A 16495-nucleotide genomic window follows, 5' to 3' on the forward strand; every position below is an offset into this window, starting at 1 on the left:
TATGTGTGTAAAATATAAATGGGTTCTGGAAGAAAGCTCTGCTTTTAAATGAATCCTGCAAAGCCAGATTCCAGTGGTTCAGTTTATACTGTGTGTAGCTATTGCAGTGAGGGAGAGTACACAGTGACTCTTTCCAAGTTATGTTTGTACATTTGAAGATTAGGTGTGTCTTAGTGGAAGCAATTTGTGTCTCGACACTCTGGCCCCTCCTGAACTTCAGAGGAAAGGAATTGTTATTACAGCAAGAACTGTTGCTAGGAGCCGAGAACTTTAATGCCTAGTTTAGTAAGTATCGCAGGCAGTAAGCAGCAAGGAGCTGACAACTTTTATAGCCTTCCACATTCAGTGAGGAAAATCCGGAGGGAGAACCCAAACTGAGCTTTACTTGTGCACTTGCTGATGTCTGATACATTAGCAGGTGCTTGGGAAAAATTATCAAGTGGCTTACAAGACCTGGGAGAAAAAGGGAAACTATTTAAAGTTTACTCTTTTTTTTAAAGAATTAGGTTCCTGAATTTTGACAAAAACATGGTAAAATAAACATTTGAAATGTACATTTGTAAGGAAAGATGAATACTTGAAGCAGGCTTGAAAATTTACAAAGAACTCATGAGCCAAAATGTGAACTTATCCTGCACTTGTAAAATATTTTGCTTGTAATCAATCTGTTGTCTTAATAGATCTGTTATTAATCCATACAGGCCAATTGTGCAGTGGGGCTTTGCATGCTCTTTGTATATGTTCATTTTGGGGTTCATGATCACAGTTGTCTCATAATAGTCAGTTAATAATGTGTTGCAATTAGTTTATAGAGTTGGTAAGAAACTGCCATTGGGATATACCTTAGTTAATTAGACAAAGAGAATATACACTGACAATTGAAGATGATTCACTGATACTAGAGGAGAAATAAGCTATTGACGTGGAATGTGTTGGCCTCGTTGAAGTTGTTCTCTAACTGAAGTGTTAGGCAGCTCTTCCTGGGTCGCTGCCTCATCTTCTTGTCTATTTTGCATCTGGAGAAGACAGTTCCCTGACAAGGACTGCTGCCTACAAGAGCCACTCTCTGCTCTTAAGCACTCTCTGGTATCCCTTTATTTCTAGGGTCAGGTAGCTCGCGCTGCACCAATCAATTGTCAGAATCCTTTTAGCCAATACTTGTGGGGCAGCTACTCATGCTGCCACAATGACACTGGTCCCCTTGCTCCATTTTCATTTGAATGTTAGTATTAATTCCATCTAAGAACAAACACCATATTTTACAAAACACTCTACTCATAATATGGCTGTGTGGTGTCCAATTAATCTTTTTGTTTACACTTACACTTAGAAGCAACTAACACAGTAAAATGAGGTCTCATGTGACACAGGTAAAAAACACGGTTTTAAAAAGGGAATCCTAATTTCCAAGGTGTATGTGACATTTATGAAACATGCATTAATATAATTTCAAAAGCATCTTGAAAAACTTTATGCTTTTTTCTTTAGTCCAGCTGATAGCTGGGATCAGCCAGGGCAACTTCCCAAAGCCCTTCCCCATCTACTAGGTGTGATTTAATACCAGCTGCTTTCTGGGATGAGTGTAGCTCCCACTACACTCACGAGGCTAGATACCAAAGCATCCTGCTTAATTGGCTCCCCGTCCATTAAACATTCATTCCCTCCACCTCCAACAGAGTGGTAGCAATGTGTATCATGTACAGTATTCACAGCAGCAACTCACCAAGGATTCTTCAACATTTTCCAACCCCTGATCTTGACCACTTCAAAGGGCAACAGATACATGGGAACACCACCACCTGCAAATTTGTCTCCAAGACCCACATAAACCTAACGTGGAACTACATTACCGTTCCTTCACTAACGCTGGGTCAAACCTCCTGGGACTCTCTCACAGCCCTGTACCTACAGCACACGGACAACAGTAATTCACAAAGGTGGCCTTGCCTAGCCAGCAATGATCAGTTCCCATGAAAGACATAAAAAGAAAACTGATCTCACCTTCAGCAGAAACCTGAGTATTCATTCTGACACGTTTACTAGAGAAGAATATTGTTTATTTTCTGAAAATGTGAATTCTCGTTTTCTGCTTCTATCCCCTTGATATTTTGCTATCTCTCAGTTTGCTGCATCCAGTGGATGCTTTGCTACACATTCTCATGCATTGCCTAAGCTACCAGTTAAAAAGTAAATGAGGAACACTATCAAGCACTGTGGTATCATATATTAAATGCTTTCTTTGAGTAGCACAACTATGATCAGGATCTCTATAACATTGGAAACATATTGGCATAGCTACAGTGAGATGGTAAACTGATCCATCCTCCTTTTAAGATGTTGTAATTTTCCCGACATGTTGATAATTTTGATTGACATATAAGGTGCCCTTATTGAAGAATTCAACTCTTTTCCAGTACCTAGCCTATATTTGTTAACTAGAGTATCATGAAATTACAGATGTCACTGTATAGATTCAGATCGGTGGAAGTTGTGTGGGTCTACAGCAGCAGTGCCCTCTCAGAAACATCAATATTTTTACTCTGTTAAAACACCTTTCTGGTGTCTTTGGCTTGCACTCTAGCATAATTAATCTCATTGCCTAAATGCCAGTCTTTCTAAACTATTATTGCTTTTGTGATTTTAGTATCTGAAATGGCAAGTGATTCTTTCAATTCGGAATTTAATTTGTGTTAACAGTGGAAGGGGGCTTGGTTTTTTTTATCCTCGATCCTTTGATTGTATGTTCTTTTCGTCAAGTGATTTGATTTCACTATTTAGTGACAACCGTGTATAAATGGGGAGATTTAATAAATTGCGTATTTGTGAAATATTGGCATGTATATATTACTTTTTAATTTAGATCAAATTCAGCAAGACCCCAAGGAATCAGATTGGGGGAGTGGGGGGGTAAAAAAAATACAGCATGGTTAATTTATGAAAGTAGTACTGAAGACTTCACCCACGTTTATCTGGAATTATTAATAATTATAGGTATTTCACTTAGATTAAATTATCTCTTGAATTATTCACCAAGTGGTATTCTCTGTATAGCAAAAAAAAGCTTTTTCCGTTTCAGCACTTTTCCCTTTATGTTCTGAAGGCAACAAATTATGTTAGACTATAGTTAGACAGTCTCTCACTCTAGTGGTTAACAAGTCAATGGAAGTCGGAGGCCACTAAGTCTGAGTTAGATCATTCCTTCACCTAACGGTCACATGTCACTGATCTTCTGGCAGTGGGGATCTGGAGCAGCAAACATAAGCTAAAACTAAGACCGTTTAAAATCATTCTTTAACTGATGAGCAAAATGTTAGTTTTGCCAGATTTTTACCTTGTAAAGGCATGAAATCCTGAGAACCCTTGAATCCTTACAATGTGGAAGCAGGCCATCAGCCCCTTGATTCCACACTGACCCTCAGAAAAACATTCCACTCAGACCTACCTCCCTACCGTCTAACCCTGCATTTCCCATGGCCAACCCGCCTAGCCTGCAAATCCTCGCACATCATGGGGTAATTTAGCGTGGCCAATTCACCTCACCTGCACATATTTGAACCACTGGAAGAAACCAGAGCACCCAGAGGGCAGACACAGGGAGAATGTGCAAACTCCACAGTCGCACTCCACAGACAGTCACCTGAGGTTGGGCTTAAACCTGGGTCATTGGTGCTGTGAGGCAGCAATGCCAGCCACTGAGCCAACGTGCTGCTTGGGATTTGCATTCTTCAGTTGATGAAGTCATGATATGTGTTGCTTGATGAGGTGTGTGAGAGCAGCATTTGCAGTGAGGTCAGTAAGCATCGTGGGTGCATGCCAGGGCTGGCTGTCAGCCTGAAATTTTGCAGGTAGAACAAGCTTGGATAATTCTGTATTGTATTTTGTGTAGATCACATTGCTTACTGTGTATAAGTTTCTGTCGTCTTGCTTATGATTGGTAGTGCAACTAAGAACTGATATAACAGAGTCTCTCAATGTCACTATCACTGGAAATGTACAGACAAAAAGATTGATTTCATGAGGTGATTTCAATTCATAATTAGTGTGAAATAATATGGGTTTTACAGAAGAAACTTATAAGAAGCAGACATCTGGAGCTACTGTCGAAGATGTAGTAGTGGTTCTGTTCGCCGAGCTGGAAGTTTTAGTTGCAAACGTTTCGTCCCCTAGCTAGGAGACATCATCAGTGCTGTGGAGCCTCCTGCGAAGCGCTTCTTTGATGTTTCTTCCGGTATTTATAGTGGTCTGTCCTTGCCGCTTCCGGGTGTCAGTTTCAGCTGTCTGCTGTAGTGGTTGGTATATTGGGTCCAGGTCGATGTGTTTGTTGATGGAGTTTGTGGATGAATGCCATGCCTCTAGGAATTCCCTGGCTGTTCTCTGTCTGGCTTGCCCTATGATAGTAGTGTTTTCCCAGTCGAATTCATGTTGCTTGTTGTCTGAGTGTGTGGCTACTAGGGATAGCTGGTCGTGTCGTTTCGTGGCTAGTTGGTGTTCATGTATGCGGATTGTTAGCTGTCTTACTGTTTGTCCTATATAGTGTTTTGTGCAGTCCTTGCATGGTATTTTATAAACTACATTAGTTTTGCTCATGTTGGGTATTGGCTCCTTTGTTCTAGTAAGTTGTTGTCTGAGCGTGGCTGTTGGTTTGTGTGCCGTTATGAGTCCTAAGGGTCGCAGTAGTCTGGCTGTCAGTTCTGAAACGCTCCTGATGTATGGTAGTGTGGCTAGTCCTTTTGGTTGTGGCATGTTCTCGTTCCGTGGTCCATCTCTTAGGCATCTGTTGATAAAGTTGCGCGGGTATCCGTTTTTGGCGAATACCTTGTATAGGTGTTCCTCTTCCTCTTTTCGCAGTTCTGGTGTACTGCAGTGTGTTGTAGCTCTTTTGAATAGTGTCCTGATGCAGCTTCGTTTGTGTGTGTTGGGGTGGTTACTTTCGTAGTTTAGGACTTGGTCTGTGTGTGTTGTTTTCCTGTGTACCCTTGTGGTGAATTCTCCGTTCGGTGTTCTCTGTACTATCACGTCTAGGAATGGGAGTTGGCTATCCTTTTCTACTTCTCTCGTGAATCGGATGCCTGTGAGTGTGGCGTTGATGATCCGGTGTGTTTTTTCTATTTCCGTGTTTTTGATGATAACGAACGTGTCATCGACATATCTGACCCAGAGTTTGGGTTGAATTTGTGGTAGGGCTGTTTGTTCTAACCTTTGCATAACTGCCTCCGCTATGAGTCCCGAGATTGGTGATCCCATGGGTGTTCCGTTAATTTGTTGAGCAAAACTAATGTAGTTTATAAAATACCATGCAAGGACTGCACAAAACACTATATAGGACAAACAGGAAGACAGCTAACAATCCGCATACATGAACACCAACTAGCCACGAAACGACACGACCAGCTATCCCTAGTAGCCACACACTCAGACAACAAGCAACATGAATTCGACTGGGAAAACACTACTATCATAGGGCAAGCCAGACAGAGAACAGCCAGGGAATTCCTAGAGGCATGGCATTCATCCACAAACTCCATCAACAAACACATCGACCTGGACCCAATATACCAACCACTACAGCGGACAGCTGAAACTGACACCCGGAAGCGGCAAGGACAGACCACTATAAATACCGGAAGAAACATCAAAGAAGCACTTCGCAGGAGGCTCCACAGCACTGATGATGTCTCCTAGCCAGGGGACGAAACGTTTGCAACTAAAACTTCCAGCTCGGTGAACAGAACCACTACAACAAACACCCGAGCTACAAATCTTCGCACAAACTTTGAACTACTGTCGAAGACATTGAAAATGGCTTATTTTTCATCTTAACCATGACATTTATTTTCCACTAAAGGTTTAATAATATTGAAATTAAAAAATTAACTTCCCCAGAATTTAATGTTGTTTTTATATTTCGCTCCTTCCACTGATTGCATATCATGCCTGTCCGGTATCCCAAACAAGAAAACAACCTTTCCTGGTGAAGGCCTTAAGCCCGAAAAGTCGATTCTCCTGCTGATTTGGATGTTGCCTGACCTGCTGAGCTTTTCCAGCGCCACTCTCTTGGCTGTGAGCTCCAGCACCTGCAGTCCTCACTTTCTCCAAGAAAACAACCTGTCAACTGAACAGATCCGATCCAGTTCTTAAGTTTAAATTTATACAACTGAAAGACGGGCCACAATGACTGGGTAACAGATGAAAGAAAGCTTAACGTTTGCTTGTTTTTCAGAGAGATTTTAACAATGCACAGCAAACTCTCAAAATAGCAAATGGGAAAGGGCAAGAAATGAAATAATGAGCGAGTTGTGCAGTTTCTCATTCATCATCTGATACCTGAAAATATGCTCTATTTCAGCCTAACCTTCTTGCAGATAATTTATTGAGTTTTCTATTGTCCCCAGAAATACAAATCTTATATAGGTTCATTACATTCTGTTCAATGCTCTCCACTGGCTTAGGCAGTAATAGGAATTCACTGAGGTATGAGATTAACATGTATGGTTAATAGATATTTTTATTGTCTTACTACAGGTGCAAACAGCTGGCCTGCAACTTCCTCAGTTGAAAATATCCAGGCATAAGGTGAAAGATCTTTAGTGTTTTATTTAATAATCTCTTACCACATTGCATATCTTTTTATCCTCTTAGGTTATTTGGCATCATGGTTATTATGAGAGAACAGTACAGTAGTAAACGCTTTTCAAATGTTTTCTTCCTCATTAAATGCTCTCCCCATATAGCAGTAACAAGAAAACGTTGCAGATTGTAGTGGATGCAGAGCCATTGCCAATTGTGGAAGCTTTTCCCTAACGTTATTAACTGTGTTTGTAACAGTCTAAATCACCTTTAAACTGAAATTGGTGTCATTGGGCATCTTCTCCAACCAGTAAGTGATTCCTTGGCTATGGTATGGTGCAGTGGAGATCCCAGGGGATTTTCAGCATGCCTTCACCAAAGATGAAGCAAATGCCACACAGAGTTATGCTTTCAGGATAAGCTGCACAGCTGATTTATTGACAGATAAGATCAAAGGAAGACACAATAAGTAATGGTAGGTAAATAATTAAGATACTAAAAACTAGTTCACAAGTAACTAACTATATATTCTTCTTTTTCATACGTTGTGAAGTATAACTTTGAGTGAACCTGAAATCTTTCATAGCTTTGAAGGATGTGATGTATAAGCAGTGAGGCAATACTCATGAGTCCAGTAACTAATACTGAGGCTGCTTTTTCACACTTAGGATCCATGGGCACAAAGTCAGCACAGGATGCCTTGGGCTCATTGGATCTGAGCTGGCTGTTTTCTAAAACAATCCAAAAATAATGTAATTGATACTTACCTGCTGTAAATGTTCATGCTGTTTTATTTAGAAGAAGTGCAATAGTCTGTTTCAACTATTCCTTGTAGTTATATATTCTATGACCTTAATCCCGAGTAAAGTTATTTTCCAACTTTTCCCCAGACTCTTACTGATTGTTTAAAATTTTCACTAACTCCACTGCCAGCTGACAAAAACTTTACCAACTTTCCAAGCCACAATCACATCCCTTAGTTTTCTGCTATTGTGAAAATAGTGCCAATCTTATAAGTTATCCTCATAACTATAGACCTCATCCTTGACATTGTGTGGCAAATAGATGCTACATACTTAATACGTCTTTAACCTCCTTTCTTATTGTGGTGGATCCAAATCCACACGGTGTACATAATATACAATATGCTTGTGACTTTAAAATTACTTTATCTAGCTGAACTTTTATTTTCAAAAAAAACTTCTTTTATGAATCCTCAACATGTCTTTGTTCCTGTATAGAATTCAGCATTTATTAATTGCATATAGTTTCCACTCCTTTTTCCTTCCCAAAGTGTATTACTTCAGACTTAGCACATTGGATTGGATCAGCCCCTGTGCCATCCTAAAGTACATATAAAAGTCATCTTATGCTGTTTGCTTAGTGCCCCATTTTTGTGTCACCCATACATGTTCGCAACATAGACCTTATTCTGACACTGATCATCTCTATATACTAAAGGATAGACTGAATTCCGCACTGAAAGCTGGGAAACACCACTTGGGTTCATATGCATCCATCTACACACATTGAATATACAGATAAAAATAATCACAAATGATTGAACTTGTCAGATATAACTAACTTGTACATATTTGTGTTCCTTAGCCATGATTAATTTGTGCATTTCTAAATTTTCACAAAATGTATGCAGTACTTAATAGTGGGTTTGAAGTGTTTGTCTATCACAGATGTTATTGTAGCAGGTGTATAATTAGTTGGCTTATCCTTCTCCCCTTGAAGAGAAGGTCAAGAGTTGAAAAGTGAAAACACTTTTGAAGACATTATACTTGTAATGGTCAGAAGTAAACCTATTGCCAACCTTCTCACCTGAGAAATTTTTAAGCATGCATTAGTTAGTTATTGCTGAGCCTGAGAGAGGTGAGTATTTGTTACTGCATACAAATCAGGATTTTGTGTTATTGGTTGTTATTGCAAAGGTACAAGTTAAGGCACAACTACCATATCTGGGCTGTACAGGGAAGGAAACAGTTAGATCAAATCACAGATAAGTAATTTATTTTCCTTTTTTACACTTTCCCTTCTCCTCGAGAAGATAATGGAAGTACCTTTTGTTTGCACTGGAATAAGCAACACATTGGTTCCCAGAAGGCTGCAAGTATGTGCTGGAAGAATGATGGTGGATTGATTTTCCTGTCATGGAGATGCATCACCACCCAGTTCTGATGCTGAAACACATGGGGTAGAATATTCAAATCATTGAATGATGTGGACTGCAGCAAAAAAGTTGGAAAAATAGGGTGAAGTCAGCAATAGGGATCAGAAGTATGGAGATTCCTGATGTTAAGAGCAGGAAATTCTATTTTCCGAGCAGGTGTTGAATGACGAGATAAGAATGTTGCTGGTGAGAGGTGTATTTGCATGCATTTAAATGTTATTACTAACTAATCTCACCTCATTATCAATTTCCCATGCCATCACCAGCTGAATTTAAACTAGACGCTAAGAGTTTCCAACGTGAAAGTCAGCAGTTACTTGGCAATGCACCTCCATCTTGGACACCAGTCACCAAATCAGGGCATGATCTATGGGCAGTGACTGCACACACACGCCATCCATTGACATGAGACATACCAGTCTTAATGCACCCTCGTGGTACATCTCTGACCCACCTACAACATGGTTCTGCACTTCAACGCTGCACTCTAGAACAGATTAGCACCTCTCACTGGAATGCTGCTGCCACAACATGATTCAGCACCCAGTACTTTGAACAAATGAGAGTGCATGTTACTTGTAAATGCAAATGGAAATGGCTGCAACCACACCTGGACTGGGCAGAATAAGCGATTGCATTAATCAGACCCTTTCACAGTACAGGTTAAAGTCATCTATAATCATAGCATCATGAAATTCATGCAGTGTTGAGAACCATGGGGAGTGCAAATCCTGATCACAAACAAGCCTGACCATGTCATTAATCATTACACGTTGGTCATGGTCATCTCTTTGAAGCAGCAGTAATTAAAGGCAGCATTATCAGGACATCTGTGATCCACAATTCACAAAGACAATCCAAGATCTCTCAGGCTACTCAAGCAGAGAGCTGATTTTCCGTCACCTTGAAATGCAAGAATTGGTCGCGTGCTCCTACATACAATGCTGCCTGCCTTGTGTTTTGGGGGAGGAGGTGTGAGGATATGTTATAAGTACTCTAAGACAATATTTACAATCTGCCACTCTCATCACATGACGGAGTTTCTGCTGCATTAATCAGAATAAGGTCCCATGTCTCATGTCCATGTCCTACTATATGGAGGACTGGGCTAAATGGTCATTAGTGAGCAATGTGAATATTGACTGACTGTTCACATGACTGTGGATCTGATCTGTTTCTCACCCACAGTCATTGCAAGTGTGACTGGTGGATCCAGCCACAGAAACAAAGGCTATTATTACTGTAGCAGTGATACAACAAAGACACAGGAAAATTGAGGAAGGTCAGATGTAGCGCCGGCAAGCCCAGGAGCAGCAGCTGCTGAGCAGCCTCCACTGAAGGGGTTACAGCTGCATGTCCCCTCAGTGTGTGCCAAAATAAAGGAGGCCCAGACTCTCATTCTCAGTGACACTTTCCTCTGGGTAAGCATGGTGCAGTATTGCCGCAGATTGAGAATATCCCAGGACACGGTCACAAACTTGCAAAATGAAGGAGTGAGCGACCATCCTGTCCTGGTGATCATCAAAGTGACAACTGCATTAAACCTTGAGACAACTGGCAGCTTCCGAGGATCCACTGACGACCTATGTGGGGTTTCTCAGTCCTCGACGTACAAACGCTTTGGTATAATTGATGCCAGATCACTTTACTGCTTGTCCTTTCTGTGTGATGAAGTCAGTGCAGTAGCCTGGGATTGGTGGGGGATGGGGGAGTGTAGCTTTGGTAACATTGCTGGCCTCCCCCAGGTGCAGGGCGATCTAGGCTGTGTGCACTGAGACAAATTGTGAGGGCCATATCCTAATGCAACTGACTTCATCAATTCTGGTCTCCCTGCTGTAGGAATGATGTTGTGAAACTTGAAACGGTTTAGAAAAAATTTACAAGGATGTTGCCAGGGTTGGATAGCTGGTGAGCATGGATGAGTTGGACCAAAGGGTCTGTTTCCATGCTGTACAGGTCTACGACTATATCTGTAATAGAAAAATGTTGCATTCCATCAAATTGTAAGACATCTGCGATCATTCGTGCCACGTCTTCAAAGTCTGTGCCTTGTACACTGGGAGCTGCCTCAATACCTTCATCCTTGAGCATTCCAGGGTCCTGCTTCATTTCAAGGGCTTGATGTCTTTCTACCCTGTGACCATGGCTGATGACTCTGTTAAACAACTCCCTGGCAGAGTCTGAGTGTAAATACAAAGTGGCTGATTCTTCAACCGGGGTCATCCTGGAGCAGCCAGTAGGCTTTGTACAGATGATCTAACATTCGGATCAGTCTGGGGAAGGGGCCTTATAATACATTTCAGTCAGAATATACCCCATGATGCTTGCATGCTTTGCTGTACACAATGGAGCAGGCAGAGAGGATGGAATGGATTCTGAAGACCTGGAAGAGCAGCAGTGGTCTTCCAAGGATGAAGATAATATTGAATAGGAGGAGCATCATCTTCTCTTGCAGTGTCTGGAGAAACAAGCAGGACTTAATTGACAACCTTACCAAGTATCTGTGAGTTGGGTGCAGTGATCACACATTGACTAATACTGTGTTGCTGTTCAAGAAGCAGACAATCCATGTCTATTCCCAGAGGCAACTGCAGCTTCTGTTTGTTTGTTTGTTTGCTTTTGCTGTTGCTGGGATGAGTCTAAGGTTCCTTGGTTCTTAAGTGCAACTAGATGTATAAATATACTCTTATTGTTGCAATAAAGTAAAATGAAGCACCTGAGATGCTTTTATTTTGGTTGCTTTCCGGTACATGGCAGCTCCAGACTGCCACACTGGACCTGGTACACAGCTGAGCTTTAAAGGTATGCCAGTGCTGGGAATCCAGGAAATCCTACCAGTGGCAAGTGTTCACCTGTGACAAGAGAGAGGATATGATGAGTGGACGTCAGAGGAGTGCAGTGCGTGGGTGATGAGGTGATCTTTGAAGGATAGCAAGAGAAATCTCTCAAACTTTTACAAAGAGAAAACCCTCTGATACAGTTGGGACATTTAAGCAACTCTTGGATAGGCACAAGGAAGATAGTACAATTAAGGGTGTGTAGGTTAGTCTGATCTTAGAGTCGGATAAAAAGCCGGTCCAACATCGAGGGCCAAAGGGCCTGTACTGTTCTATGAAGCTTGACAAAATTAATGCTGCGTCAATTTCTAATGAAATTCAATTCATGGTCATTCCGTCACCGGATAATGGTCAGCAGCAAGATCTCTGATTATGTCTAAAGGCCAGTAGTTTCTCACCACTTTGGTTGAGATGATCTAACTTGGCATTTACCTAGGTTAAATCCTGAGACATTGCTGGTCACTACAGCACATTGCCATGGGACTTGGTACAGATACCCACTGAAATATCAAGAAACCCATTAAAATTGTCTTTACACCTGTCTGACTGTTGAAACTGAAGTTGGCACAGAAGTTGTTTTCCCTCTGGCGGTGTACTCTAACATAGAGGACCATAACCTCAGAATTAGAAACCCAACATTTAAGACTCTGTTGAAGATAAATTTCTTCATTCAGAGGGGTATGAATCTTTGGAATTCTTATCCCAGATGTTTATGGACTTTTCATCATTGACTTGAATAGATTTTTGATCTGTCAGAAATTTAGGAATGTGGGAGCGGACAGGAAATTGAAGACATAAGATGAAGCATAAATGTAATGAATAGTGGAGTTATCTTGACAAGCCAGATGATCTACCCTTGCTCTGAATTGTTGTGCTCTAATGTATCACATAAAGCACAACAGACTAATGCAGAATATTAGTACATCAGAAAGTACAAAAGAGCAAAAAAAAATTATTTCTGCTTTTTTGTGCTGTTATTGACAGCAGCAGTATATCTAGTGCTCTGTCTGAGCACACTTGGTTGTCGTGAATGAAAAGCTTTGCTGATTTGTAACATATCCATGTTTCCTTGCTTCATACAGCTTTGATGTATTGAATCTAGATTAGAGTAGTGCTGGAAAAGTACAGCAGGTCAGGCAGCATCTGAGGAGCAGGAAAATCGACGTTTCGGGCAAAAGCCCAATGTATTGATCTTCAATGTGAAATAGTATGATTATCTAATTCAAAAGCAAACAAAATTTGCTCATAAATTGCAGATGATGAGGGTGGGAAATGCTTTGCAAGGATACATTCAAGTTAGGACATTCAGATGATGCTCAATGACAGCTTGAGCTTTGGCGACCTTGACTCGTGGCAATGATTAGATTCTAACTTTATAATTGGAGTCGAAGATTGTGGTGCTGGAAAAGCACAGCGGTCAGGCAGCATCCGAGAAGCAGGAAAATCGACGTTTTGAGCATAAGCTCTTCATCATCAATGAGGGGGTGGCCCAAGGGGGCTGAGACGTAAATGGGAAAGGGGTGGGGTTGGGGGGGGGGGGGGGGGGGGGGGGGGGGGGGAGAAGGTAGCTGGGAATGCGATAAGTCAATGAAGTTGGCATTCTTGATGAAGGGCTTTTTCCTGAAACGTCAATTTTCCTGCTCCTCTGATGCTGCCTGACATGCTGTGCTTTTCCAGCACCACTCTAATCTACGCAATGAAATTGGCAGTGAAGGTGGTAGGTCAGAGAGGAAGTCTATTGTTCAGTTCTCAAAATTTAAACCTGCACTGCAAACTCTATTTAATTTGAATACTATATTTCCATGAGTTAATCCCAACGAAGCTATTGTGGCAATATAAACGTCACTATCGGCTTAGTGAGTGGCACCTGAACTTCATTTACAATGGCAAGTGAGTTTAATGTTGGTTACCTTCAATGACTGAGAAAGCAGTGGCTGAAAAGCTCTACTTCAGAAGCTTGATTCTCTCTTTTGTTCCTCAGCATAGGAACAGGAGGAGGCCATTCAGCCCCTTAAACCTGTTCCACCATTGAGTGAGATTGTGGTTGACCTGTGGCCTGACACAATATACTTGCCTTTGGCAGATATCCTTTAATACCTTTGCTTAACAAATAAATTATCTGCCTCAGATTTAAAACTACCAAGGGATCCTGCATCCACTGCCATTTGTGGAAGAGAGTTCTAAATATCTCCCACTCTGTGTGTAGAAGGGCTTGGTATCATCTCTCCTAAACGGTCTGGTTCCAGTTCTCCATCTATTCCTCCTAGTTCTAGAATCCCCAAACAATGGAAATAGTTTATCATCCCTGCTTTTTCCTGTTAATATCTTGAAAAGTTCGATCAGATCACTCATTAACCATCTGAATTCTAGAGAAAATAGGCCTGATTTGTACAATCTGTCCTTTCGAACCCTGAAGTTCAGACATCAATTATAGCTTTTCTCTTATCCTTCTGCTTATATTTTATGCAAAGTTATCACAGTAAAATAGTACTGTGATCTGTTCCTATTAACAACAACGCATCCAATCTGTGTGCCTAGTCTCATTGGTGTATGTTTGGGACTGTTCTCTTTTCCACTATCAGTTTGTTCTGTTTACTTACAAATTCATTTGATTGCAATTTAATGAACATTGCAACTATTTAAAAAAGAATCATTTGTCAGAGCTGACCTATTGCGTGAATAAGAATGACTCTGTTATGTCTCTCAGAGAGTTTCCAGGTGGCTGGTTGGTCCATCCGGACGTACATGGCTGTTTCTAATTGTGTGGCCTTTCATTGCTCAGTGGATAGTGCATGTTTTTCTTCGCAAAAGAAGGAGTTGAACATCTGTGGTGAGTGTTCATTCCCTTTGGGAATCAGCTTCTTTAACGTAATTTGATCCGTGTGTATTTATTGTATTGTCCTATAATGTCATGTTTTTAGGAAGTGGCAGTTCATACAACACATTAGATGTACCCTAAAATGCCTGAAATCACTGTTACTTGTTCTGGAAATTTGCAGCTACAGAAGAGAAAGCAAGCGGAAATATTATTGCTGCACACTTGTTTTATTTTCATCAAAAGATCTTTCCCAAAATAACTCAATAAAACTTGGGCATCAATCCTTTTTAATAGCTGAGAGACTGTTTGTTTATAGCCGTCAGTCTGCCTCAGCCACGTTATAACACTTCAGGCTGTTTTTGCCAGATTCTAGCCACGGTCTTAGTCACACCCATGTGGCTCTGACAGCTCCAAATGGAAATAAACACAACAAAGCTCAAATTACTCAGCAGTTAAAGGGATTTAGAGATTTTGTGAAGCAATATATTTCTTTGCAGTAGGGCAGTGAATTTGCTGCTTTTTTTTGGTGGGGAGGGGAACGGGGAGAACTTCAGTTAGTTTTTGCACTATCGAATTAAACATTAAAGATAAGCAACTCCTAAAGCTTCCCCACGCAATCCCCATTCCATCATGTGTTTTGGATAGCTCTTATTACATGTACAAAGACAAACTGGCTCCGATAAAGTTACAAACTAAGATTGTGTTGTCACTTTTTGGAACCTTTTTACACTTATTTCTGGCAGTAGTTTACTTTGGAGCCAGCTGTGAATGTCGTAGTTTCCTTTCAGTGTTTAACAGTTGTGAACAGAGATGGAGCGTGAGAAATATGATGAAATACGGATGGCATTGTGGAATTTGTAAGCATTTTGATGCCTTACTCAGACCTAGGTTGGAATGGCAGTGAAATGAGGAGCTTCTTGGTTTAACTGTGGTCACAGCTTTTTAATAAAGTGTTATATTTTTCGAAAAGCACATTGAAGCAAACGTCTTTGCTTCAGGGTGAGGTGGGGAATGTGTATATTGTCATTCACACCATATTTCAGTGGATTGGAGAATCTTTTAAATATTTGTCATTATTTATATGTTTGGAAATTTGATCCAATTTATAGCAAAATTGTCCTGATCATGCCAAAGAAACGTAACATGGCGAATTCCTTTTAGTGAAGATGTCTCATGTCCGTTTGTGCGTCCATGCTGTACATCTCTATGACACTAAGGGATTGTGCTAAGGACCCAGTCGTTGAAATTGGCTGCATCGCACATTGACTTGTTTAGCAAGAGCCCCTCTCGCCATAATGGAGTCATACAGCAGTGAAACAGACCTCCCAGTTCAACTCATCCACGCTAACCAAACGTCCCAATCTGACCTCGTCCCATTTGCCAGCATGTGTAAAGGTTATAATTGGACCAGCCCCCAAAAGTTCCTCTGGCAGTTGATTCCATACATGCACCACCCTCCCTGAAAAAACGTTACTCTCAGATCCTTACTAAATCTTGCTTCTCCACCATAAACCGATGCCGTCTGGTTTTGACTCCTCCCCCCTGGAGGTGGGGGAGAAAGATCTTGACTATTCACCCTATCCATGCCCCTCATGCTTTTGTAAACCTCTGTAAGGTCACCTCTCAGCCTCCGCTCCTAGGGAGAAAAACTCCAGCATATACAGCCTCTCCCTGTAATACAAAACTTCTAGAGCCAGTAACATCCTTGTAAATCTTTCCTGCACCCTCTCAAGTATAATAACATCATTCCTATAGAAGTCGAAAAGTGTGGATCTGGAAAAGCACAACATCAGGCAGCATCTGAAGAGCAGGAGAATTGACGTTTCTGGCATAAGCCCTTCATCCTGAATTCTCCTCAACCACTGCTTTTCCAGTGCCACACTTTTTGACTCAGATATCCAGCAGCTACAGTCCTTGCTTTCTCCTTCATAAGGAAGGGTGACCAGAATTGAATACAGTAATCTAAAAGTGGTCTCAACAGTGATCCAGATCAAATCTTGCCATTCAATAGAAGAGAGATTCTCATAAGGAACTCCAGAAGATCCTCCTCACATAAACCACCTTCTGCGCACACAGGCATGCACGCACACACAG

General features: G+C 41.2%; 1 protein-coding gene across 6 annotated transcripts in view; it reads left to right on the forward strand.

Annotated features, from left to right (window-relative positions):
- The window catches only part of LOC132830927 (acyl-CoA-binding domain-containing protein 5-like), a 173081-nt gene that overhangs the window by 81624 nt on the left and 74962 nt on the right, over positions 1 to 16495 (forward strand). For all 6 annotated transcript variants that reach the window (XR_009646449.1, XM_060848878.1, XM_060848882.1 and 3 more), the window contains 2 exons: positions 6523 to 6573; positions 14291 to 14413. Coding sequence is in view for 5 of the 6 variants with exons in the window: in XM_060848878.1 (XP_060704861.1) it covers positions 6523 to 6573; positions 14291 to 14404 (165 nt within the window). In the remaining variant the exon portion in view is untranslated. The remainder of the gene's footprint in view (positions 1 to 6522; positions 6574 to 14290; positions 14414 to 16495) is intronic.

This window comes from Hemiscyllium ocellatum, chromosome 32 (assembly GCF_020745735.1).
Source record: "Hemiscyllium ocellatum isolate sHemOce1 chromosome 32, sHemOce1.pat.X.cur, whole genome shotgun sequence".
Lineage (NCBI taxonomy): Eukaryota > Metazoa > Chordata > Chondrichthyes > Orectolobiformes > Hemiscylliidae > Hemiscyllium > Hemiscyllium ocellatum.